Below are 26,875 nucleotides of genomic sequence, written 5' to 3' on the forward strand. Positions count from 1 at the left end.
TAACTGAAACAGTCTGATTAATTAATAGGGTTGTTACAAACCTGGACACCTGTCAACAACTAGGCTAATCTCTTATTATTGGAACATTTGGGTTATTTACTAGATATTTTTACTGAAGAATTTACCTTTTGTTATCAATTACGGGTTATTTTGTATTTTACTAAAACGTTGAAGCGTATATTGAGGTATTTGATTTTTATCCTCACTCGATAGGTTTCATTGGGTATCAAGCTTTTCATCGTTAATGATTTGATGTCTATTAATTATAATATAGTAATAGGATACATTTTTCATTCAACATTGTCTATTAAAAGTATATTTCAGCTATTAGAAATTTGAAAAATCACGGAATTTTGGAAGTGAAAATTTGTAACAACCCTGAATAAACACCCGTAACAGTCAGAATTACTTTTAAACGCAGTACTAGCTGATCTAAATACGAGGAGTTTTCTTCTTGGGGTACGCATTGAATGTCCTAATTACCGACCATTTTTGGAGTATTGTTTACTTGTATTGATGTTCTCCAACTGGTCTCTGAAGTCCAAGACTCGGCAAAATCGCGATTATTAATGCTCGTTTCTTGCTATCTTCATTCATCTCTATTGAGAAAATTTGACTTGATATGTCAAAGACATAGGGTGGGCTTATTTATTTGATTCAGCAATTTTTTGTTTTAAGCTTGCTAGATTATGAAGGTGCATTTATATTCGAAGTAATACTACCGTAAGGTAGAGGAGGGAGAAGTATAAGTATTGGAAATAATATTTTTGTTTCCCTGAATGTTAGATTTATGGTCCCATTTGCAAGAAGAGTCGAGCAACGAAAACTGGGTAGTCGAACATGCTGTGTGCCCTGAAAGTGAACGAAACAGATTTGATAAGCGGCGGGCCCAACATAATATCTGTGTGTTGATTAAAGGTTATCCCAAAAATTATGCATAGGTATCCCTGCACTTTCTACTTTTAAATACTTGTTTACAATGTCTTGTTCCCCCTCACGTGGTTGCTCAAAAAGTGTAATTTCGTTTTTTCGTTAAAAATAAAGGAATTATTCAACTTTACTTCAATAAAAAAGAAAGAATATAGTTTCACTGAGCCAATGGCAATGATTATCATTCCCAATGGCCAATTTATACTTCAACAAAGTAATATGTGAAAGTTTATCAGAACTTTTGAATTTTACCAAAACATTGCATTCAAAGTATGCAACGCGTAGTTCTGGATTACATAGAATTTTCCATTCAATCTTTAGTGTGGGAATTTCACGTCGTGAATGATATTCCTTGTTCTATGGTATTGTTTGCCAATATTATAGTACTGAGAGCTGATTATTTAAGTCAGATTGTAAAATCCATTTGCTTTGTGAAGGTTGTTATTTATCAAAGTAGGTAAAATCCTTTCAAATATTTTGGATACATTATTTCATTACATTGTCGAAAATGAATGAGCAATGAAGTGATGATGTATTTAAATCGGCCTAACTCGACGACTTTATTTATAATTTTTACTGATAAAGGAGCCCATGTATATAAAATTCCCTAACTTGAACAATGTATTTCAAGTTGTGAAATATATGAATGGTGGGGATTCAACAGCTCTGTCACAGTTTGTTATTTTAAGATTTATAATTCAGGCGCAAATATCAAACGTTATTTACACACTTTTTATTGCGTGTGCCATCGCTTTATCACTTAGTACACGAAAGAATTCAGCGGAGAGGTAGGGAAATTTTATTCTCGTTCTCGGGGTATCGCTGGTTATAAATCGCTGACAACAGCGTGGCGTCATTTTCAAATTTCATAAATTCATAATGAAATTTCCCAGTTGAAACTGTTTATTACACACAAATCATGATAGTGTTTCATTAGCTGTAGGTAACGAACGCTAGTTATTTTAACCTGTGTCAAGCATCTATAAATAAACTTTCGGTGATAGCTGCATCTTCTTTATATTAGAGAAACATATCTTTGGTGATCAGTACCTTCGGTTGAATTGCGTTAGTTTAATATTTCTAAATTTGTTATTTCTCAGTCCAAGCAACTCAGCCAAATAGTCAACCTAATCCCAGTCCAGCGGACATGAGAAGAGCATACGACGCCTTAGGAATATGTCCTACTACTACTCCTACTTTATTGCCTGGTCAAACTGTTGGTAGAGGTGTTCGAATGCCTGTACCAGGTATCCAAGGTCCACCCGGTGGTATGCAGAATATAAGGCTAGCCCCACCTCAACCTCAAGGTATGTGCAATTATTGGTTTTGATAGATGAGAAAAATTGTCTGGGTTGGGGAATTTATATTTCACGGAAGCACAAAGGCGAAGTTATGGTAAGACAGAATAACTCGAATAGTTTTTATTAGAAATTTAACACCAAAGAATTGATAGTGTGGTATTGAAATTTTGCCACTAACTTAATAATCCGTTTTATCTAAATACCTGCCTCTATAGTCCTAAAGCTTAAAACATTCTAGGAGGCTTTCTTCAACTTAAACATAAAGATTTTTTGAAATTTGATTTATTTATTTTGAAACGGAGCCGATTGCAGCGTTAAGAATAATCAAAGATTAGTTGTTAATGTTTTCAAATTATTTAAGTTTATTGGATCCTTGTGAAATCTAAATTATCCTCTACATAACATGTATGGGGACCAAAAAAACCTAGCACTGTCATTTGGTGCCAACCACCACTTGAGGGTAGTAAGGAACAAAATTGGTAACTATATTAAAAGAATATATAAATTTTCAATCCGGCTACTTAATTTATTTATTTTTTGGATCTGAGAAAAAATTTTAGTGTAGCAGAATAGTAAATGACAGTAAACATTTGTGTCAAGACCTACCGAAGTGTTCAGTTTTTTGAGACTGATAGAAACCTTGTGCTAATAGTATTTTCATCCTCTTGATCTTGACGAAATAATATGATTAGAATTGAAGCAGAAGTTAAAAAAGAGAAAACAGGCAGCAAAAGTAATATGTGCATTTTAAACTAAGGTACTTTGTCAAGTGTCAAGTATAGATGGGCACATTATGGCATTTTATATGACATTAATGAAGTTCTAGAATGATTTCCAATTGATCCAGAATAAGACTCCGAGAAATACGAATTGAAAGGCATTTGTAACAATCATTTTTCCATAGTAGCGGGCCCAGGACAACCTGTAGTCGGTGGTGCAGGCCAACAGGTTATTGCTCCTAACGTCTCCCTTCCTCTGAGCTCTGATCCAACGGCAGTGGCTGCTGGAAGCCAGGCTCAACCTTCAACTGGACCTACATCAGCTGCAGCTGTGGCTGCCGCTAGTATACAGCAATCCGTTAGCATGCAACTTTTTGGATTGAACGATGCAGGTCAACCAGGAATTATAAATGAAAATAGATTAGCTAGTCTACAATTACCAGCTGGGCTACAACCGGGCCAAGTAACTGCAACTCCGGTACAAGGAACTAAAGAGTGGCATCAATCGGTTACACCAGATCTCAGGAACCATCTTGTTCACAAGTTGTAAGTACTAGTACTTTGATAATTACAAATATTTAATATTTCTTTGCGAGAGTATTGATTCGAATCACTACAGACAATGTCTAAACTTGATTTTTATGTATTGCTTCAAAAATTATTCTATTGAAAATTAGTTTTATTCAAATCGACATTGGATCTGTGCACGAATTTTTAGATAGCGTGACAAAACTGCTAAAACAATGGGTTTGCATTAAAAAAAGAAAAAGAAACCTCTACGTTATGGAATAATCTTATTTAAGTCTGATTTTGTTTGCTGTGTTGACATGTCGTGAATATATACTTTCACGTTTTTTAAGGGTCCAAGCAATATTCCCAACACCTGATCCTCAAGCAATGCTCGATAAAAGAATGCATAATTTAGTTGCATATGCGAAAAAAGTTGAAGGTGATATGTATGAAATGGCCAACTCAAGATCAGAATACTATCATTTACTCGCTGAGAAGATATACAAGATACAGAAAGAACTAGGTAAGTTAATAGATAGTACTAGTTATCATTTGTCGTGTCAATAAAACTTGAAAATAGTATCATTCTGTGATGGGCAATTTGACACTAGCTTGTGTTAAGTAGAGGATGTAACAACATCTTTATATTTTTGGAGTCACGTGTTTTGGTCACAAATAAGAAAGACTTTCAGATTTCTTTAAACAAGTTTAACACATTTTAATTTTCCAATATTTTGTGACAAGTGTACAAGTATTATATTAGTTTGGTAATATTGACTTGTCAAAGCGGTTTAATATGCTTCCTCGATACAAAGTTAACCGTAGGTACCAAGGTTATCGAGTATTGAGAGTGAATTTTATTAATATGTTCGCATATAATTCGAATGCGAATTCCGTTTATCATGTCCAATGTTGACAATCTTGACTTATACCTAGTACAACCCAGTTATGTCGATTTTTTTTATGGTGACCATTGCCTTTCGTTTAAAAATCGTCTTTTGAAAAACAGAGGAAAAACGACAGAAACGCAAAGAACAGCAGCTCCAAGCTCAGCAGCAACAACAGGCACCGGGTGCAAATCTTAGGCCAGCAGCTCCACAAGGTCTTGCTGGAGCAGTGCCTCCAAAACCAGTTGGAACAGTGCCTCCGAGTCTACGAAGCCATTCACCTGGAATGGGGCAGCTGGGAGCACTACCTGGTATAGGCATGCAACACAATCGCATGCAATTTCCACAACAAATCCAACAGCAACAAATGCAACAGCAACAAGGGATGCTCATCGGACCACCGGGTCCAAGTCCAAATGGGCAACCAACGTCCAATCCTAATTTGGTCCCAAATCCAGGTCTCAGTCCTTTTGGTCAACCGCAAATGTCGCAAGCTAATTTAACGACGACTACAGCCTCTGCTACAACTAGTCAATTTCCTACGTCGAACGGGACTCCTGGATTGCCAAATACATCTCCAGTTCAGAATCAGCATCAGTTCCAAGAGCTTTTGAAAGTTAGGCTTGCACAACAACAACAACAGCAGCAGCAGCAGCAACAACAGCAGCAGCAGCAACAACAACAGCAACAACAACAACAGCAGCAGCAGCAACAAAGTCAACAACAACAACAACAGCAGCAGCAGCAGCAGCAACAGGTGCAACAGCAACAGGCTCAACAGCAGCAAGCGCAACAGCAGCAAGCACAGCAACAACAAGCTCAACAACATCAACAACAACAACAACAACAGCAGCAACAACAACAGCAGCAGCAGCAACAAACCAATGCCACTCCTAATCAGAATAGTAATACAACATCGTTGCCGCAAGCACCATCGCCATTCAGTACAATGCAGCAGCAGAACAGTCAACAACAAAATCAACAGTTTCCTACAAGCCGACCTATGTCTGCTTCAACTCCTGGTGATAGCGGTATTGCAACACCTACACCTCAAACTATACCACCGCCTGCATCCAGTGGGCCAAGTCCTGGGCCCGCACCATCTACAAATGGTCCCCAATCAACCACTTCTACGCCTAGTACACCTTTAGTTCCATCGTTGATGACTCCGAACAAGACAGTTTCGTCTGCAAATAAAACACCTCCCCACCCCAGTACCACTCCGTCTCCTGCAGGATTAGCCAGCTTAGGTAAAGGCATGACCTCCCAAGAAAGAGCTGCTTTGAATGCTCCAAGAAGTTCTTCAATGTCATCCCAAATGGCTGCTATCACAGCAGCTTTGGATCGTGATAATTCACCGAGTCCACCAACGAATAATAGTAAGGGAAAATTGGATTCTATCAAAGAGGAAAATATCAAAATGGAAATAAAAACCGAGGATGGTTCTGATAATCATAGGATGGATGGGGGGAAAAGTGTTAATAGCGAAATTTCTATGAAAACTGAAATCAAGACAGAGCCAATGGAAGAAACGTCTGAGGATGGAATGATCAAGGAAGAATGCAATATTAAAGAAGAACCTGTTACTCCGATGTCTAGTCAAGACACATCGACATCTGATATTAAACCCATGGTTCCCGAACCAATTCAACCCAGTGGAACGTCTACTGATAAGAAACGATTGTGCTTATTTAAGCCTGACGAATTGCGACAAGCACTGATGCCTACTTTAGAAAAGTTATATCGTCAAGATCCAGAATCTCTTCCCTTCAGGCAACCCGTTGATCCTCAAGCCCTTGGGATTCCAGACTATTTTGATATTGTGAAAAGACCAATGGATTTGTCGACAATCAAGAGAAAACTGGACACAGGACAGTACAGTGATCCTTGGGAGTATGTTGACGATGTTTGGATGATGTTTGACAATGCGTGGTTATATAATCGCAAAACTTCCAGAGTCTACAGATATTGTACTAAGGTAAGAATTTTCGTTTCATTTACCTGTATTTTTTTGATTCCCGTACATTCATATAGCAATTTTTTTCTTACCATTGTTTTCTTGTTTTATCAAATTCGTCATAGATGATAATACTTACTTAAATTTCAGCTTTCGGAGGTGTTTGAGCAAGAAATTGACCCTGTAATGCAGGCATTGGGGTACTGTTGTGGACGAAAGTACACTTTCAATCCTCAGGTTTTGTGTTGTTATGGAAAACAACTTTGCACTATTCCGAGAGATGCCAAATATTATTCTTACCAAAACAGGTTGGGGTAAATTTTCTGATTTATAATTTTATTCAGTACTACGAAATAATTTATTACCTTAAAATAAACTAAAGTATTGATTGTAAACAATGTGAGACATTTCCTAAATATTTGTACCATATTTGTATTACTGCATTTTCTTTCGTGCATAATTCTTCTAAAACTTCGTTAAATATGCTATTTGTAATTTTTAAAGCTTTTGACGAATTTAGAATTCGGCAGTACATAATACGAAGCATAAAGGAACTTGATGGTTTAACATTATATGTTTTTATTTTCCATAGATATACATTCTGTCAAAAATGCTTCAATGATATCCCTGGAGATACTGTGACATTAGGAGATGATCCAACACAACCGCAAACGTAAGTTGTTCACTGTTTGGTTTTACTTTACTCTACACTTGACGTTCATTGAAATTTAAATATTGTATCAAACTCCTAACTTCACCGAGGTAGTATCTGTGTATAATGTGATATTGCTATGTATTTCTGTAGTGCCATAAAGAAAGAACAATTCCAAGAAATGAAGAACGATCATCTTGAACTGGAACCATTTGTCGTCTGCACCGATTGCGGTAGAAAAGTTCATCAAATTTGTGTCTTACATATGGAAGCAATCTGGCCATTAGGGTGAGTTGGAAAAGTTTTCAATGTGCTGTATCATGTTGTACTGGGCTGGTAGCAAGTCATTTATTTTGTGATTCTTTGCCTCCAGGAAATTTCAAATTTTCTTCTCTTTTACTCACTCAATGAATTATTTTTATTATTTTTTCAAGTGTATCAAATTGTGATATGTGTCTCGAAAATTCGATAATATTTCACTACTGAATGTTTCAAAGGTGGTCGGGAAAAGTTTCGTATTTTGTAATTACTTTGGGGTTGGATGTTTTCTACCCAATTCCAGATATTTTACCTGCTACCAGCCATACCCTGCATAATGATCTTGTCATCGTAAGATAATGTATCTTGAAATAAGTACGAATGTTTTTTTTACTTTTAAAGCTTCACCTGTGACAATTGTCTGAAGAAAAAAGGTCAAATGCGTAAGGATAATAAATTCAATGCAAAACGATTGCCTGTAACAAAGTTGGGAACGTACATCGAAACACGGGTGAATAATTTCTTGAAGAAAAAGGAAGCTGGTGCCGGAGAAGTTGCGATTAGAGTTGTAGCTTCTAGCGATAAGCTTGTTGAAGTCAAACCAGGAATGAGAAGTAGATTTGTGGAAAACAGTGATATGCCAGGAGAGTTTCCGTATCGAGCGAAAGCTTTGTTCGCGTTTGAGGAAGTTGACGGTACCGATGTATGCTTCTTTGGCATGCATGTACAGGAATATGGGAGTGAATGTCCTACGCCCAACACGAGGCGAGTTTATATCGCATATCTGGATTCTGTACACTTCTTCAGGCCTAGACAATTCAGAACAGCTGTTTATCATGAAATTTTACTTGGATACCTTGACTACGCCAAACAGCTTGGGTAAGAAATGTTTGATAATGTTTCACTTGCACAGCAAAATATTTAATGTTAGAGAATTTAAAATACCATTCATACTCGGGATGCCGTCCAAACTTTAATCATGTGAATAAATTTTGTATCAATTTACAGTTACACAATGGCTCATATTTGGGCGTGTCCACCATCGGAAGGAGATGATTACATTTTCCACTGTCATCCGCAAGAGCAGAAAATTCCAAAACCAAAGAGGTTGCAAGAGTGGTATAAGAAAATGTTAGACAAGGGAATGGGTGAAAGAATTGTTCTTGATTACAAAGTTAGTATTACTATCTCAACACAACGTATTTTCAATTATTTCAATTCCCATTTCAGTCTCTGTGTTACCTGTTTACTTCACTATTGCACTCGGGTGTCAAGCGAGACTAACATTAATACCCAACCAAGCTATTGTTCTTATAGTTTCGTAACTTTGAACATAATATAGCTGGGTAACAACATATTTCAAGTGATTATGAATACTGACTACAACAGTAGCGATTTAAAATCAGTATTGCAAAATCAGGTTATAACTCTTTTCTTTCTTCCACCTCAGGATATATTGAAGCAAGCCATGGAAGATAAGCTCTCGTCTGCTGCTGACTTACCTTATTTTGAAGGTGACTTTTGGCCAAATGTTTTGGAGGAAAGTATCAAAGAATTGGATCAAGAAGAAGAGGAGAAGCGGAAACAGGCAGAGGCAGCTGAGGCTGCTGCGGCTGCAGCCAATGCCGTGAGTTGCTATAGTTTACACCCTCTTCGGCATGATGCGCTGCCGTTATATTTCATATTATTCGATAATTAGAACGTTTTAATATTTCGTGACATACCTCTTTTCTCAGATATTTTCGCTGTCTGAGGATTCGGAGACAGGACCAGATGGTAAAAAGAAGGGGCAAAAGAAGGCTAAGAAGTCTAACAAGTCCAAGGCAAATCAACGTAAAAATAGCAAAAAATCTAATACTCCGCAAACGGGTAATGATCTTTCGGCAAAGATATTTGCCACTATGGAAAAACATAAAGAAGTTTTCTTTGTTATCCGATTGCACAGTGCCCAGAGCGCAGCCAGCTTAGCTGTAAGTTTCAATTTATCTTAAACATTTATGTTGAATGAATAAGCTGTAATGAAATTGTAGTCATTTAATGATTGCGTCAAAAATAGTTACAACTCTCTTGACATTATCGTTCAATATTTCAGCTTAATCGAAAGCATTTTGATCTATTTCCAAGTTTCTAGGAATTATTACGTTGAATTCTTTAGTAACACAATATTGTGAATCGAATATCGATTTTTTTCAGCCTATTCAAGACCCAGATCCTGCAATAAATTGTGACCTTATGGATGGTCGTGATGCGTTTTTAACAATGGCACGAGAAAGACATTACGAATTTTCATCTTTGAGACGAGCGAAGTTTAGCTCCATGTCTATGCTTTATGAGTTACATAACCAAGGGCAAGACAAATTTGTCTACACGTGCAATAATTGTAAAAGCCATGTTGAGACTAGATATCACTGTACTGTTTGTGATGTGAGTAATTATTTTTTTCTAATAATCTCTTAATTCAGCTTATAAAAAAATTGTTATCATATTTTTTCTTCATTGTCTAGGACTTCGATTTATGTATAAGCTGTAAAGAAAAAGATGGTCATCCACATCCCATGGACAGACTAGGCCTAGACTTGGATGATGGTTCGTCACCAGCCGATGCTAAGCAGGCCAATCCACAGGTAAGGTTTCGTGTACTGTTGAAAAGTTCTATTCCGTGTTATCAACTCGTCGATTGTAAGACGTAGAAAAAACTTCAGTTACAATTGTCTATCATATCAACATCTGACTGAAGAATGATTAATTTCACCCAATAGGAGGCACGAAAGTTGTCAATTCAGAGATGCATCCAGTCATTGGTGCATGCGTGTCAGTGTAGAGATGCCAACTGCAGACTACCAAGCTGCCAAAAGATGAAACGTGTTGTTACCCACACAAAAATATGTAAAAGAAAAACGAACGGTGGTTGTCCTATATGCAAGCAATTAATAGCATTGTGTTGTTACCATGCTAAACACTGCCAAGAAACAAAATGTTTAGTACCATTTTGTTCGAATATTAAGCATAAACTGAAACAGCAACAACTTCAACAGCGTCTTCAACAAGCTCAACTTCTTAGGTAAGAATTCAATTTTTCCTTATTATTCAATTTCTGCTTCTGCACATAGATGAAGAAATATTATTATCTGTATTAGGTATTTTCAAACACGTGAATTGTATCAATGTTTTGTATGTACAGGCGAAGAATGGCAGTTATGAATACTACTAGGCCAACTGGTACAGGTGGCCCAATTCCGTGTAGTCAATCATCTAACCCCGCAATGCCAGTAGGTATAGCAATTAAGCCGGGTGTCAGTCCTACCAATCTCCCTTCTCACCAGACTAACATAGGCCTTAAACCTGGTACGCAGACCCCACCTGCCAGCGTGCTTCAAGTTGTTAAACAGGTAAGTCTAGCTTTTTACTGTTGTAATAATATTTTTTGTACAAAACCTCTGCAGTGATGGAATTTAATTCCCGTGTGCGGAATAGTTGGACCCATTTGGGAAATTGTAAACAATTCAGCTGAATATGTTTATCCATTGATTGATATGGAGAATACATTTCACGTTCATTTCTATGAAAAAAAAAGCGAAAATTTCTGATATAATCATGTGTCGAATTCTATATCGTTGTGTAAATAAAAATAAACAGAAATTCCCGCTGGGCTAAGCGCAAGTCACTATTATCATTTTTAGTCTATTCTTTTCAAAACATGGTCAGGAGTTACAGTTTGATGTTAGACGATTGACGTCTAACACATGTTACTGTGGCTTGATTCGTTGCTGAGGATGGCTAGTGGTCACGGGTACTAATCTTACTGTTCACCTGTTGAGACTTAGTGGGTTGGAATTGATGGTAGTCAGGAGTATAAATGATCGAATCTATCAATGTTTGAATCACAATTAACAATGAAGCCTACTGCATACAATTTATCACACCTTATTTGTGTACAGGAAACATCACCACCTTAGTTTCTCTGAAGATTCAGAAGCTTAAAAAATAATCCCCCTTCCATTTGTGGCTACACTTATTTTTATCATTTTGTTTTTGTAAACGATTATTTCAGGTACAGGAAGAAGCTGCAAGGCAACAGGTACCCCATCCTGTTTATGGAAAAATTGCTCCTAGTAGTGGCATTGGTGGTGCGAGTCAACCTAGCGGCGTTATGCCACCTCCAATGCAGAGACCCATTCCAGGCCAAATGTCTAGTCCGGCTGGTACCCACCTCATTCCTATGGAACAATGGACATCTCCAAGGTATGTAATAATAAGTCATTGTGTTCATGTAAATAACCAATATGAAATACTTGTTGTATTACCAAACAGCAAGGTAGTTTAACTTATATCGTATGATAATCACGTGAGTCGACTAAAAATAGGAAAAATATTATAGGATACATGGTAAATGGTATAGTATTCATCTCCAAATATCGAACTCCACGTATCTTGAACATAAAAAAGGGGTTAACAGCCTCATTCTACATAAAATCCTGAACAAAAACACTCCAACACATTTTTATTTGATGCAGAAATAAAGGAATAACATGGATTCTACGTAATCGCAATAGTAAATTCGTAGAATTGCACTAAGTAAACTACGCTATCGCCATATTGTAAATACGTCTGTCAAGCTTCTCATTTACCACAAAGTACATTTGTTGACCCAGTTCTCAACTATATTATTTGCAATTCAAATCAATGTAATATAAGACTTTCAATTTGTCTGAGTCATTCCTATGTAAAATCAATATTTGCATTCATATCCCAAAAAACAAAAGTAATCATAGTAATGTCGAATAATGTTTATATGACTGTTTGCAATTACAATTTGCAAAACTGCAACTACAATCTTGCAAGCCCACTCAACTGACTTTGCATGAACACCATACAATATACATGCTTTTTATCGCAATAGTACATAATGTAACAAGGGAATAAAGTTGGAGATAATTCCCGCAGTTTACTCAGGCAGTAATCACCAAAGGGAATAGTGTACTTTTAATTCTCCCTTACATATAGACTTAGACATACTTTATTTGCGAATCTACTCTGGCCATATTATTGACTTGAAAATAGGGACTTAATATATCTTTCGCAATATTGGTTGTAAAATTGAGAATGTTGATTAATAGTGAAAAACTTCATCCCCAAAAATGCATACAATTAGTATTTAGATGTGGGTCGGCAGGAGCTGTGGCGAGGAAGCGAGTGGGGGGGGGGGGGGGGTAGCTCGAGTTGGGGCACTCAACCGAGGCAAAAAATATCTCTGATATGTGATTAAATAGAGAGAATGTGTAATTGACTATTGCACAATCATCTAATCTCAATATCTATTCGCGTGCATAAACCCGTCTTTAATCAAATTTCAAGGAATGTAATAAATTTCAACTTTATTTTGTGGAAATGTTACGAGTTTGTTCAGTACTTTCAAAATTTCGGATTGAAAATCTTTATTTATATTCTTACTTCTTATTCTTATTATACGTTATAATTCTTTTATTTATGCGTGTGATCATTTTATCAGTCTGGAAGCTAGAATATTATTTAAAGTTGATAACAATACATGTGGTCGGTTTTGCCAACTTTTTTAATTTTCACTACTACTATTAGTCTCTATTCTCAGAATTATAACCAGAAAAAATCGAGACTACCATTTTATGCTGAATGATGGTACAAAACTGCAGAGGAAAGTTATAAAAATATCTTTGTGTACCTATTCACTGAGGAAATCCAATGCATCTAAAGTTACTCTAACCAAATGAGTCACTGCTTTATAGTGGGTAAAAACTAGTAAAAAGTTTGAAAACATATACTTGAATTGTAATCAATTAGCTATTGAAGTTTGCAAACACTGAATCGGGATACTTAGATTGGTACACATTTCTGAGCTTGGATACAAACTTTGTTACAGATATCCGGCTAATCCTGTGATGCAACCTAATCAGGGGCTCCGGCAACCGAGTCCTCAACAGCTGATGTCACCGCAGCAGCCTCAACACCCAGGTCAACCAATTATGGGAATGAGTCCACAGATGCCTAGACAACCAGGAGTTATTCCAGGACCAGTCGGTCCAGTTGGTCCTCAACCCACAGCTGCTGCATCGACAATGCATAAGCATGCTTTGCAACAACTCATGCAAACCCTTCGGAGTCCCAACACGCCTGAGCAACAAAACCAAATTCTACAGATACTCAAGAGCAATCCTCAGTTAATGGCTGCCTTTATAAAACAAAGACAGGTAAGTACTCTGTGCATTGGTACAATGCGAATAATTTGGTTGTCAACATATCTGATCATTTGTTATGCTGGAACCAATCAGCGAATATCTTTTAATAGGGCGGTTAAAATTAAAGGGGTTTAATGTGTAGATTGGCATATGTTAAAATAGCTATATTATTTCCCCTATTGCTGACAAAAATCAGGAATGCTAAATTCAAAGTTACAAAAATATGGGGAAAACTTGAGAATTCGACTTGAGTTAATGTTTCCAAAGTGATTTCGTTTTAACGAGGTTACAAAGTAGTATTTTTTATGACATCAATATTTGTGGTTTGTAGAAAAGTACTGAATATGAATTAAGCCTAAAACATTGTAATACAGAATTCTCGCAGGAAAGATATTTTGATTGCATCCGAAACATTTTTAAATATATTAGCAGCTACACACTTTCTCAGAAATAACTGTATAAAAAAGAATGTTATCAAAAAGGTTCGATATGATTAGGAGGGTGGGAGGGATTTTACTTTCATTTGTTCCTCTCTTCTCAGTAGTTGGTTAGATTCTAGAACAATCAAAAATTTTCTACAACATACAGCCAAGCACTTGATGTGTAGGTAATTACATCTTCAAACTATCTATGGGATAGAAGCTTGTTTTATGAAGATATAGACTTTAATTTTAATTAAAATCTGACCAATGATTAACTTGGAATCTCTCAATTACCAGACCAAATTTTATTGAGTCATCGTAAATCCTTCATTCCCATAAAAGTATTTGTCACAGATTGTATTTATCGCTATTTTCATTTCCATCATGTTTCAGACATTGAACAATGCATAATTTTCTTTTCAGCAGCAAACAACTCAACATGGTGGGGCAGGTGGCCCACTGGGAACCAATCAACCTCAGCAACAGCACTCCAGTTTGCATCACATGATGCAACAGCAGCAACAGCAACAGCAGCAACAACAACAGCAACAGCAACATCAGCAGCAGCAGCAACAACAGCAGCAGCAGCAGCAGCAGAATAGAATGCAAATTCAAGCGATGCTTAGCCAACAGCAACAACAATCAGGGCAGGGGCATGGTGGACAATCACCGTGGTATAAACAGCAACTGCTAGTTTTGCAGAGGCAGCAGCAACAACAGCAGCAACAACAACAACAGCAACAACAGCAGCAACCTTTCACTCAGCCACCAGCCCCACCTTACGGCCAACAAAGACCAATCAGGTCGCCATTAATTGGTAAGCGACAAGATTAACGCAAGATTTTACTAGTTTTAGTTCTGAATTAAATTTACCCTGGGAGTTTCCACTCAAATCGCTAATAATTTGACAATATCCATCGTCATCTCAATAACGAAATTTATATCATATGATATTCCAGTTTTTATTTATTTATTTCCTTTCCTTTATTTTATTATCTGTCATTAGTATTATTATTGTTATTTTCTGGTCATTCAAAAATTCACACATGAAGCACATTTTATATCATTGTGGGACCATCTATTATTATTATTATTGTTGTTATTATTATCATTATAATTTTCTGTCAATATTTTGACTTGTCTTAGGTACATATTCTTATATGGTTATTTTGAATTTACGAACACAGGTAGATTTCAATCTATTCTCCATGCAAAGTCAGAGATGAGTTGGCTTCTTAGTTCTCAGTAATTTCGAAACAAAATAACAGAGGGATGAATTCCCCATAAACTCACAATAAATCAATCAATAGGAGACAATTAACGGTTGTTCACTTTGATAAACGTTAATGGTTCAATGAATTTCGAAAATAATGTATCAAAATTTTAACCGTACTTGGTGAGGTAACAGGGGTGGTTACGTGTTGACATGCGTGCATTTTGTCTGTATATATATATATGTATATATCTATATATATACATATATTGTATTTATGTTTATTATATAATATCTAAAATATGTACTGTACTTGTGTACATACTCGTGTACGCATAAAGGCTGACAGGCTTAATTAATACTTAAAAATTTTTCTTAAACTTGAATTACTACGTTCAGACACAGTTTATTAATAATGCAAAAATTTGTGTGTGTGTCCCATGTAATTTGATGTATAGTAAAAGTTGAAGTTTCATATTAAAAATTGAAATGGTTCTGTATCATTTCACAATGGTACGTTAATAATCTTATTTGTTATTATTTATACCTCCTTTTCTATATATATATCTACACTTTTAAAACAGAACGTTAGTACTCATGTTATATTCGTTTCTATCCTCAGGCTACGGGAGTTTCAATGAGCAGGGCTATGGACAACCAGGGTTGAAGCCAACTCCACCACCGGTACCTTCTCCTCAAGGTGTAATGGGTCCTCCTGGAATATCGGTACAACAGCAGTTGATGCAGTCGGTTCGGTCACCACCTCCTATTCGGTCTCCGCAACCAAATCCCTCGCCGAGACCTGTACCCTCTCCTCGTAATCAACCGGTTCCTTCTCCTCGTGCCGGACCTGTACAGTCCCCTCATCATCATCCCCCTCATGGTACGCCAACTCACTCGCCCGCCCATGAACTCGGTGGTCCCAGTGAAATGATGCTGTCCCAGCTTGGCGCCGGTAGTGGCGTTTCCGCCGGTCATCCACCCGCCATGCCTCATCATTCATCCCCAGCTCCTCCCCCCACAAGTGGTGCAGACTCTAGTGAATCGGCATCGATGACACCACAAGACCACCTTGTAAATTTAATTGAACAGTTTTAGTGACTGTTAGTTACTATTGCCCAAAATGAGACTGACTGCTCGAAGCAACCCCTGTCCGCTTCAACCACTCAAATCATCGTTTTTGTCCCGATTTTTTTTTCCTTCCTTCTTTTTGATTTTTCCTCTAAAACGTTTCAGACATTATACTTCTCAAGAAGGCGAAAAATTCAAATGTTTCACAGGACAATAATGAAACACGTTGTATGTTATTTGGCCAGTTAAAAACAGTTTCATCGTTTTGCTCTAGGAAATATTTGAGAAACTATATTTTATCCTCATGACGAATTGTTGATTGTTCGTTTCTTTCTTACTTTGAGGATAAAGGAAAAACATTGATCGCCATTGTGAAACGTGGTAGGTGTTGGAAATATCAAAGAGAAAAAATTAATATCAAAAAAATGTCGGGATCTGCAGCGGTAATCTTGAGTGGAAGTTGTTATTAAAAGACTTTAAAAGAATTTAAATTTCCCCCTGCCCCGCCCTGTGACCACTGATAAAAAACTCAGAGACTTGTGAAAGAAAACAAACAAATAAAAACTGAAAGGGCCCGTCGTCCCCACCCTCCTCGCGGCTGCTTGCGCAGGCTGAGTGAAATCGTACAAATGTGTTGTGTATACTTAACATTAATTAATATAATAATAGTTGAAATACTAGTAGCGACTACTATTACCATTATTACTATTATACCGTAAATAAAACGCAAAAAGAATTACAAAGAACTCTATATATATAAAGCAGAAAGAAATTAAGGAAAAAAAAGAAACGAAATAATAAGAGGCAAAAAAGATACTTTGTAAAGTAAGTAAACGCAGAAAGTTAGGGGGAAAAGTTAATAAGTAATGTTAACTTAAGGTAATTTGTTAAGAATTTAGAACAGCTGCCGACGCTGTATTTAGGAACGGTTAAATTTTGTGATCATTGAATTACGTATATAGATGGACAGCTCATGAGAGCGAATTAACATTTTTCTCTTTAGTAAACTAAATGAGGATTGGTGTCGCAACCGAAACATTAATTCACATCAGGCTGCTGTTTGCTACTACAGGAGGAGTATAAATCGTGTTAATTTTGAAAAGTTTTTTGAATCGAGGGCCCCTACTTGTACAGTCGAATCAAAATATGCTATCAGTAGCTCAAGGGGCCCTCTCGTAACCACTATGTAAATACTACTATATTATAATTATTATCATATAATTATTATTATTATTATTATTATTATTATTATTATTATTATTATTATTATTATTATTATTATTATTATTATTAATTTACCTGCCTATAATAAATTTATTGACTAAATATTGCTATAAAAACACATAAACAGAAATATTGTAATATTTGAAAGAGAAGAATTTACGCGTTGACACGACAAGCTACTTCACACGCTACACTACGTGACTATGCCAGTGCTGTATCATAGTATGAACTCTGAATGTAATTTTTTTCCCCATATTTTTTTCTCATTTAACTATTTAAATAAGTATAGGAATTCGCGCGATGTATCTCAAAAGTATTGAACAAACATATTCGCAACTTTTGGGATAGATCTTATGAGAAGTAGTAGTCACATGTAAGTAAAAACCTTAGCTGATTTCCTATAATCAGAATAACTAACACACCAACAGATAGTTGAACGTAATTTAGAGAAAATGAAGTATACAAGGACATTGTTTAAAATCGCTACCACGTTGAAAAATATAAGAATAATTAAAGAAGAAAAGAAAGACAAACAACACCAACATATGTAATCCAGAGAATATACATACATGAGCGTACACAAGAGTGCTGTAATTGTATTTCGAATTCTTTCGACGATGTGTATCGCAACTATACGTGGTAATTCTAGAGGAACAAACGAAAAGAGTTAATTAAAGAATGGTTTTTCTGTAACGTGAGTACAGCAATGAATTATGTACACATGTGCGTTTGTGTGTATAATATGTGTGTACGTTTGCAAGCTGGTTAATCTCTATGCAAATTCGATTTATTGTTTTCTAAATGAAATTAGTAAGAGACAAACAAAAAAATTATTGACCCAATATCTAATTGCTTTTGAGTAAGGATGAATCCGCGATAAAGCGAGCAATGATATTTACAGAAATTATGTATCTGAAATATTAAAGATTGTTGACTTTTTTTTTAAATGGTACTTTGTAACTTTCAACATTCAATGCGTCTTCATTTAATTAACACACAAAGATTTTACAGTTGGAATCTATAGGGCGAATAACTTACTTTTGTTTATACTTTAAGAAATAAGTCATTTTCACGAAATACTTCCTAATATTTGATCCCTTAATGCTTCACTGCAATATCCTGCAATACTTTATAAGTTTGTCTTACGTGTATCAATCATTAAATCATTAAGAGAAGTATTTTATTTGCAAATTACAAGTGTGATTTCATATATGATCAAAAACCGCTATCTATAGAGAGTTATTAACGGGGACAATATTTCAACGTCTGATCATAACCTTGATTTTCAATGATATTGCAGCGTACGATACATTTTCCATTAAATTTGTTGACTGAGAATCATCGTAGTATTGAGCGATAAGAATGGTACTGCTCCAGGAACCTTTGGAGTTGGGATGAAAACGATATAGTAGTGCCATTTAAAAACAACGTCACTGTCAATGTGTCTGATAACTGAATTGAAATAATATTGTTGACAGTATCGTACACCCTTTTTCAAAGCGAGTAACTTTCATTCCAAACGTCTTCTTGCTGTCTAAGCTTTTGATTCTTAAAGAAAATAATCTTTTTGGATAATTGAGATAGAATCAATCTGTACACATACAATAGAACAAAATTGGAATAAAATTTAGCCTTTTCGTGAAGTAATTAATGTTATATTCTGTAAAGCATTATATGGATGTTTGCATGATTTAGAAATAATTATTTTACATTTTTTTATAAATAAAATTTTCAATAAACGAATGAATAATAATCAGTCAGCCATGTTCAATACTATCCAAAATCAGGAAGTAAATTAAAATCTCGCAATAAAAGAGATGATTTTAACTTAATATTTATTTTAAATAACAAAGCATAACTATGGGAAGTAAAAATTTATGTTCAGTTAGCAGAATAGTGTTGACATCTCTGTCCATGTAGAGTTTTGCACTATTGTTGGCTATGAATATATCAGTTTTCTGTTACTGAATCAAGTTTCATTTCCAATATGTCTTTCTGATTTTCGTACCAACGAGAACAAGATCAACTACATTCTTTAGTCTAATTATATTAGTGGTTTTTTTCCTCCTCATATTGTTATTATATATATGTAACTATTTTAGTCCTTTAATATTTAATTAAGCATACCATTAATGACTTGATCTAGTATTTTTCCTGTCACTTTCAGCTAATATCTTTGATAATCACGTATCAGACTGGAATTGAACTGACTTGATATTCATGTAAAATTAAAGGGAATAGTCCCTTGATTCTCGTGCGAGTGAAAAACAATCCATCTAAAGTTTTGGTATTTTGCACAAATCTGTTATGTCGCTGTCATCATTGTTGTGTATTCTATTAACGTACCATCCTCTATATATCTGGCACAAATTTTACGTTACATTTGAATCTCTTGATAGACGAAAAATAAATGCTAACATCTTTTTTATAATTTTTATACATACCTCTCTTACATTGCCTTTAGAATTACCCAGTATACTTGCGTGTATAGGATCGAAAATCGAATTTGTTGTTTATTGTACCATCGTCTAGTAGATAAGAATGTCTGCTGAATGAGGAATGTTAATAATTGAGTAAATAGATGATTAAACAATCTTACGAGTAAAATAATCGTAATGAGAAACCCAAAAGTATTTGGCTTAGTATGGCTGTGTTTAGGGCAGTGTTGTAAATCCGAAGAAGTGGTGCACCTTATGTGGTAGTAAACTATCGAAATCTAGTACATGTGATGTGTACCAGTACACCATGCGAAAATACTGTGAGTTACAAGATAGAAAATATGATGGTCTCAACAAGAAGATTAATTATAAAACACAATTTAGTCGAAAACGAGAAAATGAAAATTGAATTGAATGGAAAAGTGAGGAAAGACGAAACATCACGACCTAAAACAGTTGATATGAATGTTGCATAATGATCTATGCCTTACTCGTTTCCTTTTTTATAAGAATATGATAACCAGCTATTGTACAAACAATTTTTTCTACGACTTTTTGCAATAAGAGGTCTACTCAAGACTGTATTACATTATTTTATTATATTTTTTTGGTCTTGAATCTTCGCGTTGAACCTCATCGTCAGAGGCTGTTAATCATTTGTGATCATGGTTATACCATGTATAGTTAATAGATATTCATCAAATAAGTGACATTATTGACGTGGCAGACATATATTGCAATCCTATATCACAGTTTATTTTTCTGTTTTGTAATTCACAGTATTTTAGGAAATTCACTATTATACTGAAAAAAGAACAATACCACGATAACAATTGTTTTTGTTTCTTTAACGGATTTTTTTTTATATCACGGAACACATAAATGTAACCATACCACGGTTATATTATGAAGTAATTATTATTAATTAATTATTAATTATTACGATTATTCTTATCAATAGGAGATACTACAGACAAAACTATGGAATATAATAATTATTATAATTATTATTACAATTATTAACTGAAATACCGAATATAGAATACTACTTTTTATTATGAATTTTTCGTAAATAGTGATTTAATGACCTAATTAAAGATTAATGAGACGCAAATGTAACGTTTATCCCCCTATCTTCACTCAAACCCCTTCCAAAGACCACCCGTCACTGCATTGCATTTTGGAAATGCACATTGCTACAATTATTTTCAAGTTGTACATCAAAGCTGGCACACATTTTATGAAAAATAACGAGAGAAGAAAGAACGAAGACAAATAATCTCACACCTACCTCTATTAAAACTTGACAAAATAACGCTTTAGATTTTTTTTGTAAACTACATTACCAAGTATTTTCCTGTCATTGTATGCAGATACATGTAACAAATGCATATTGAGATGGCATCAAATTACATGGCATAATCCAACACCGAAACATGTGGCATATTCCAAGCTTGTAATATTACAAATAAGATGATCTGATTGATGTTTCCTTATTGGCACAATGTCTCTTCGAAACTTATCTACATAGTAAAAGTTATGCCGAATCAAGAATATCTAGCATTGTACATACCTGTATATTACCAATTCATTGACTATTACTAATCATCCATACACACAATCACCCGTAAAATTTGTTTAACAGTAAATTATGACAGGTAAATACTTATACCATATACTTACAAACGACACGAGTATTGTGTAATCTTTATTCACAAAATGCTCATGTAGTTTCTATATAAGATATCAGCATATTGTAAAACATACATATGTTTGCGTTCAAGCGATACATGATCGTTGATTATAGCAGCAAATGCACAACCCTGTTATATTCAAGGAGTTGAGAAGAGGTGAGACTTATTAATTTTGTTATTTTTAATTTCAGTTTTAATTACCATTTGACTAGCATTCGAAACTTAAAAATCGTAATGCGTGTACAAACCTCCTCTGTATAATCTTCGACTCTTAATAATACTAGTAGTTCTGAACTTTTTTCATTGAGTTGTGATGACTCAAGTGTTCAAGTATGGCTTGTATAAAATACCTTGGCAAATCTTAATACTCCTTTCACTTATCAATTGAAACTACATGAGCATCCAATACATGAACATTAATCTGACTCGGCATTTCTTTTTAATATTAGCTGCGATCTTATTGAGCTTGTCTTTTTTATATTATTTGATATTTGTTTGTTACTGCTGAGCGTAGTTTCTTGACGTTATGACCTTCCGACATGTGCATAGAAACCTCATAATTTTTTCTTCGGTTGTTATACAAAAAGTAACTTTAAATTTGTCTGCTTATGCAGAACGAATTACAGTTGAATATAAATAATCTAATTTTTGGAAAAGATATAACAGTTGTCGGGATATTATGCGGGTATTCAGTACTGAAATTATGAGTCTGCCATTTTGGACTATGATGATATTGGCTAAGTCACGGATATAAACATTCAAACTAATGAATCGTCCAAATTCCGATAACCATGATTTGCTTAAAACAGATTCCTAAACTTTATGTCTTTGATTTGACATTGCATTGGAATATACTTAATTTCAATTGAAGTCTTATACTTTAACATACCTGTATATTTTTATTGACAGACCCTTTACACACCTGCTGATGTTATTGTCACTGTTTATAATGTTAGGTATGCGTTATCCAGCACAGCATGTGAATTATAATCGTGTTGACAGGCAGAAAGTCCAAAAAATCTTATCACTACTGATATTTTTTGAGAAATTGAATTTTGCTAGGCAACATTCCACACTGTAAATGAGTGACTTTATTTTTACGGAAAATTATCGCGCATAAAGTTGACAAATAATCTGATATATCGTAGTAAAACTTAATTGCATTTGCTTTTGAATTTATATGCAATTTTCATTTGATTTAGTGATTTCATTTGACTAGATATGCATTATTCGAAAAAGTTGGTGCATATAATTAACACGTACATGACACTTCAAGTATGAACGAATTATAATGACAAATTCTTGTTGTAAATTATAATAAGGTCCAGGTTTTGCCCAGTTTCGTCAGCGAAACATTTATGGGTAGGGAATAATTTTGCAAAATGAAATTCACATATATTAGCTGAAATCTAGCAATTGGAATTAATTTGAAATAGTTTGAAATCGTATGGGATTATTGCAAAGACCACCCAAAATTGAGCTTGAATCACTTGAAATCACCAGATCTGCTTTCCAAAATTTATGGAATTAATTAGGGTAACAAATCTGGATATGAATATTCAGTAACTTTGTATTTAATTCTAATTGCTTTGATAATTCCTTCTGCAGGTTTTACAAGGAATTATCATAGAAACTAGAAGGAAATTTAGGTAGAAATGCTGTATCTCATATTATTATTGTCACAATTGTTATATTTAGTTTTTTTTTTCTGCGGTCGTGAAACATAGAAACACAAAGCAAGAATTAATGTATAAAAAATATCAGAGATGACCCACGTTCAGAACAAATTATAACTTTCATTCGGAATAATAAGGCAGTATAATAAGAGTTAATATTTCTACTTGTTCAGTTGTATCCAAATCAAAGCATAGCTAGCGAAATCAATCCATTCTGAAGAGAATAATTCGAATTGCAGCACATTCACTCACCATACAATGGTTTCTCCGTTGTTTTGTCTTCCCAATTAATTTTGTTCTTATTACAATGGGCTTTTCACAAGAGATTGACTGATATTTAAAATACCCTTTTAACACCAATATATTCAACATGTTAGGTGTAATCTTTAATCTTTGCGAGTGAAAGGATAGAGAATTTTTGGTCGACTGAAGACCAAAAATTCGTTAGTGGTGTATTTAGAGAAATGTAACTCATCTCTGGAAATTCTTCCAACAATGAAAATTTGCAAGAATGTGAGTGGTGTGTATTGTACATCTACAAACAGTAGCATAGATATATGTGTATGACACGTACATTAGTACAAGCTATTGGTGTGATCTGTGATATTGTTTTAAAAGCACTGTGGTTTTCAGCCAGAGTATAGTCATTGGGTGTAGGAGACACTGATACATGTAATGAACCAAATCACGAAACTCTCGAAGTGATAATCATATCTATGTGATTATATTGAAATAATAATAATAATGATGATACAAATAATAATAATAATAATAATAATAATAATAATAATAATATATGAAAAATAAACTGATTTTTATGTATATAATAGTAAATATCACATCAGTCCTGCGTCTTTACACATGGTATATTTCAATAATGTATATACAATATATATTAGAATTCAGAGTCTATGAGGTCCTTACATGAAAGATTTTTATAGTATATTACAGAGAAATCTAAAATAATTGTGACACACATTTTTGTTTTTCAACTAAATAAAGATGAAAGCGATTACATTAGATTGCAGAAAACTATAACAAAATAATATCATCCACACTTGTATAGATAATTGTATATTAGAATATCAGTGAAGTTCTATTGTATGTAACATTTAAAATTATCTTTCTTAACAAAAAAGAAAAGATATGATATAATTGATTTAGGTTTCCCTGTCTTATATATTTATAAAATTGCAAATATTTCATCATGCAAAGACAAAATTGTGACGAATGTAAGGTATAGATATGTTCAAGCGTACATTGTGGGCCAAATTATCATGTGACATAAACATCTTGATTACATTCAATATCCCCTTCAAATTTTTTTAAATAATAAAAATTTGTATTTGTAGGCTGGCAAACAACTATTTGATTACTGCTACTAGATACCACTTGATTCAGCCATGAATGGCTTTATGTAAATAAATGTCCTATAACATCATCTTACATTCGATTACTAAATTATGGTTTATGCAGCCTGCAATTGCCAAGTTAATCTACTCATTGGTTCCTTTTTCTGGGTGTAATTATTTTTAGCGGATAGCATGAATTATACAAATGCAATATTAGCACATATTTACATAACGGATTTCATTATTCAGATATACTTCAGGCAAATGATTTTAATTATTTTACAGTTCAGGATAACTAGTAATGCATACTACAGCATTCCAAACATTCAGTGACAGCTCATAAGTAAAACTTATGATCTCATCAAATTTGGCATAATATGAATAATTTCAAAACGCATTATTGACGCAACAGTCAGCTACATTTTGTAAATAATTTTTCGTGTTATCATTTTTGGGAAGTCCGATTTGAAACTAAGTAGTGAAGCACGATGAGTGCAGTCTTACATGATCGGCTGTTCAATTGTTCGTGCTAATTACATTTCTACTGAGGGTGAAATCAGTTGATAAAAAATCATTTTGTCGCTGAGCAAATTTATTTAGAAAGACTTGAAACGTCTAAGACTGTAGCTCTACATGCGAAATATGATGTGATTACACTCGCTTAGATATTAATGCATACTTTACAAATCCAAGTAAAACAAAGCTAGCCCACTTTGTACGCTGAAATAAGATACATAGTAATATAAGTTACTGTATGGATCATAACAAGTTATACATATGCAGCTGTAGTCCCACGCTAATACTAGGCGCATAAGTATTAGGTAAAGTTATTATTGTGTATGAAGCATAACAATTGTTTGAACGTAATGATATATATTATTACTGTACAATTTACAAGAATTACTACTCTATAGCTGCTGTCTTCTTGTAGTATTATTGCCAAGGCATTTATTGATTTTATACAATAAATAGTAAAAATTAATCATTTGGTAACACGATATAACGTAGCTATATATACATGTACATACACATATATACACATACACACACCTGTTTAATATACATACCGGAGTCACGTCATTCACTTTCGTTATATGTACACATTCTAATCCTATGAACTTTAATCAGGATGTGTTCAAACGTTAAGTCCTCCCTGTACAAGAAAGCAATCTTATCTTATATCTAGGCAATATATCAAGCACATCTTATCAGCTCTGTGAAGATATGCACATTTTTTTCAAATTACAAGGGTTGCAAATAATTGTACATTTTCAATATCAAACTGAAAACATGAGTCATATTACTCTTCTTATTGGGCCACCTTCCTTACCGCTAACGTTATCAGGTGTGAATAATTTCCAAATTGATTCAAATACATCAGCAAAGATAAACCTGTGATTCATTGTCTTAATGCAATGAAAAAAAATGTGCATTTAAACAGGATTCAAAAGAATTATTACCATAATCTTGAAACAATGCGGTTCTTACTTGATTGAAGAAAATTTCATGCCGACACGTACCTTTTTCTCTTAATGGATACAGCTGGGATTTGACATAGATTTTTTTTACTGATTGGTAACTGTTCTGAAGGTTGACCGGATCGAAATTGAATCCGACCCATACCAAGTGCCGGTCCAATATACACATTCTAATGTTCTTTATTTCCATCATAAAATGGACTCTAACAATTCCGTTGACTGAAAAATATCACGTACCATAGCTGTCCGATAAATCTAATATCGATTAATTTTATTGACTTAATCAAAACCAGCGGTTTCTTACTGTGAACAGCTCCACCTTTTTCTTAATCAATCATCGTCAGTTTTCGAATCATGTTTCGGGTCAAAGTGTAATCTGCTACATCTCTAATATGTCAATATGAAATTGGCGCATATCATATGCTTAATTAGTAGCAGCAACATTTTTCATGTCGTTAATACAGGAGTGCATTTAAGGATGTACAGGCGCGTAGGTCAAAATTATACCAGCTCAACGAAAATTATACAGATTGTTCTCACTTTTATTTTGAACACCTGCGTAAAATTTGGAAGCGATTGTCTGAACCATAGCGGAATTATTTTACTTCTAATATATTTTCATTTAGCATTGATTCTTATGGGAAACTGAGAGGCTTATCGTAAATTTATGAACAATTAAAAGTAAACAATACGGGTTCAGTCTTTACCGCTTAAGACGTACATTTTGTTTTAAACATAAAATCAGTTGCCAGAGAACCATCGAGGAGTGTGCTTTCTTCCTGATTCTGGATCCTTGGCAAGTTCGTACATGATAGCTATCAAATCCTGACTAATGGTGTTACGATCAATGGTAATACTAACAACACAATATCATCTTAAAT

General features: G+C 34.5%; 1 protein-coding gene across 2 annotated transcripts in view; it reads left to right on the top strand.

The window, feature by feature from the left end:
• LOC124412236 (histone lysine acetyltransferase CREBBP) overlaps positions 1 to 16,614 on the top strand; it is a 30,596-nt gene extending 13,982 nt beyond the window's left edge. Inside the window, exons 8-26 of one of the 2 annotated variants that reach the window (XM_046891956.1) lie at positions 2,031 to 2,237; positions 3,136 to 3,496; positions 3,811 to 3,983; positions 4,470 to 6,325; positions 6,455 to 6,618; positions 6,897 to 6,977; positions 7,110 to 7,244; positions 7,617 to 8,093; positions 8,223 to 8,388; positions 8,665 to 8,841; positions 8,951 to 9,184; positions 9,408 to 9,638; positions 9,719 to 9,838; positions 9,974 to 10,275; positions 10,396 to 10,603; positions 11,266 to 11,456; positions 13,111 to 13,438; positions 14,275 to 14,665; positions 15,684 to 16,614. In XM_046891956.1, the coding sequence (XP_046747912.1) occupies positions 2,031 to 2,237; positions 3,136 to 3,496; positions 3,811 to 3,983; positions 4,470 to 6,325; positions 6,455 to 6,618; positions 6,897 to 6,977; positions 7,110 to 7,244; positions 7,617 to 8,093; positions 8,223 to 8,388; positions 8,665 to 8,841; positions 8,951 to 9,184; positions 9,408 to 9,638; positions 9,719 to 9,838; positions 9,974 to 10,275; positions 10,396 to 10,603; positions 11,266 to 11,456; positions 13,111 to 13,438; positions 14,275 to 14,665; positions 15,684 to 16,159 (6,278 nt within the window). In that variant the 3' untranslated portion in view covers positions 16,160 to 16,614. Of the gene's footprint in view, positions 1 to 2,030; positions 2,238 to 3,135; positions 3,497 to 3,810; positions 3,984 to 4,469; positions 6,326 to 6,454; positions 6,619 to 6,896; positions 6,978 to 7,109; positions 7,245 to 7,616; positions 8,094 to 8,222; positions 8,389 to 8,664; positions 8,842 to 8,950; positions 9,185 to 9,407; positions 9,639 to 9,718; positions 9,839 to 9,973; positions 10,276 to 10,395; positions 10,604 to 11,265; positions 11,457 to 13,110; positions 13,439 to 14,271; positions 14,666 to 15,683 lie in introns of both variants that reach the window. The other variant, XM_046891957.1, reaches the window with a different exon arrangement.
• Positions 16,615 to 26,875: the final 10,261 nt, after the last annotated feature.

This window comes from Diprion similis, chromosome 11 (assembly GCF_021155765.1).
Source record: "Diprion similis isolate iyDipSimi1 chromosome 11, iyDipSimi1.1, whole genome shotgun sequence".
Lineage (NCBI taxonomy): Eukaryota > Metazoa > Arthropoda > Insecta > Hymenoptera > Diprionidae > Diprion > Diprion similis.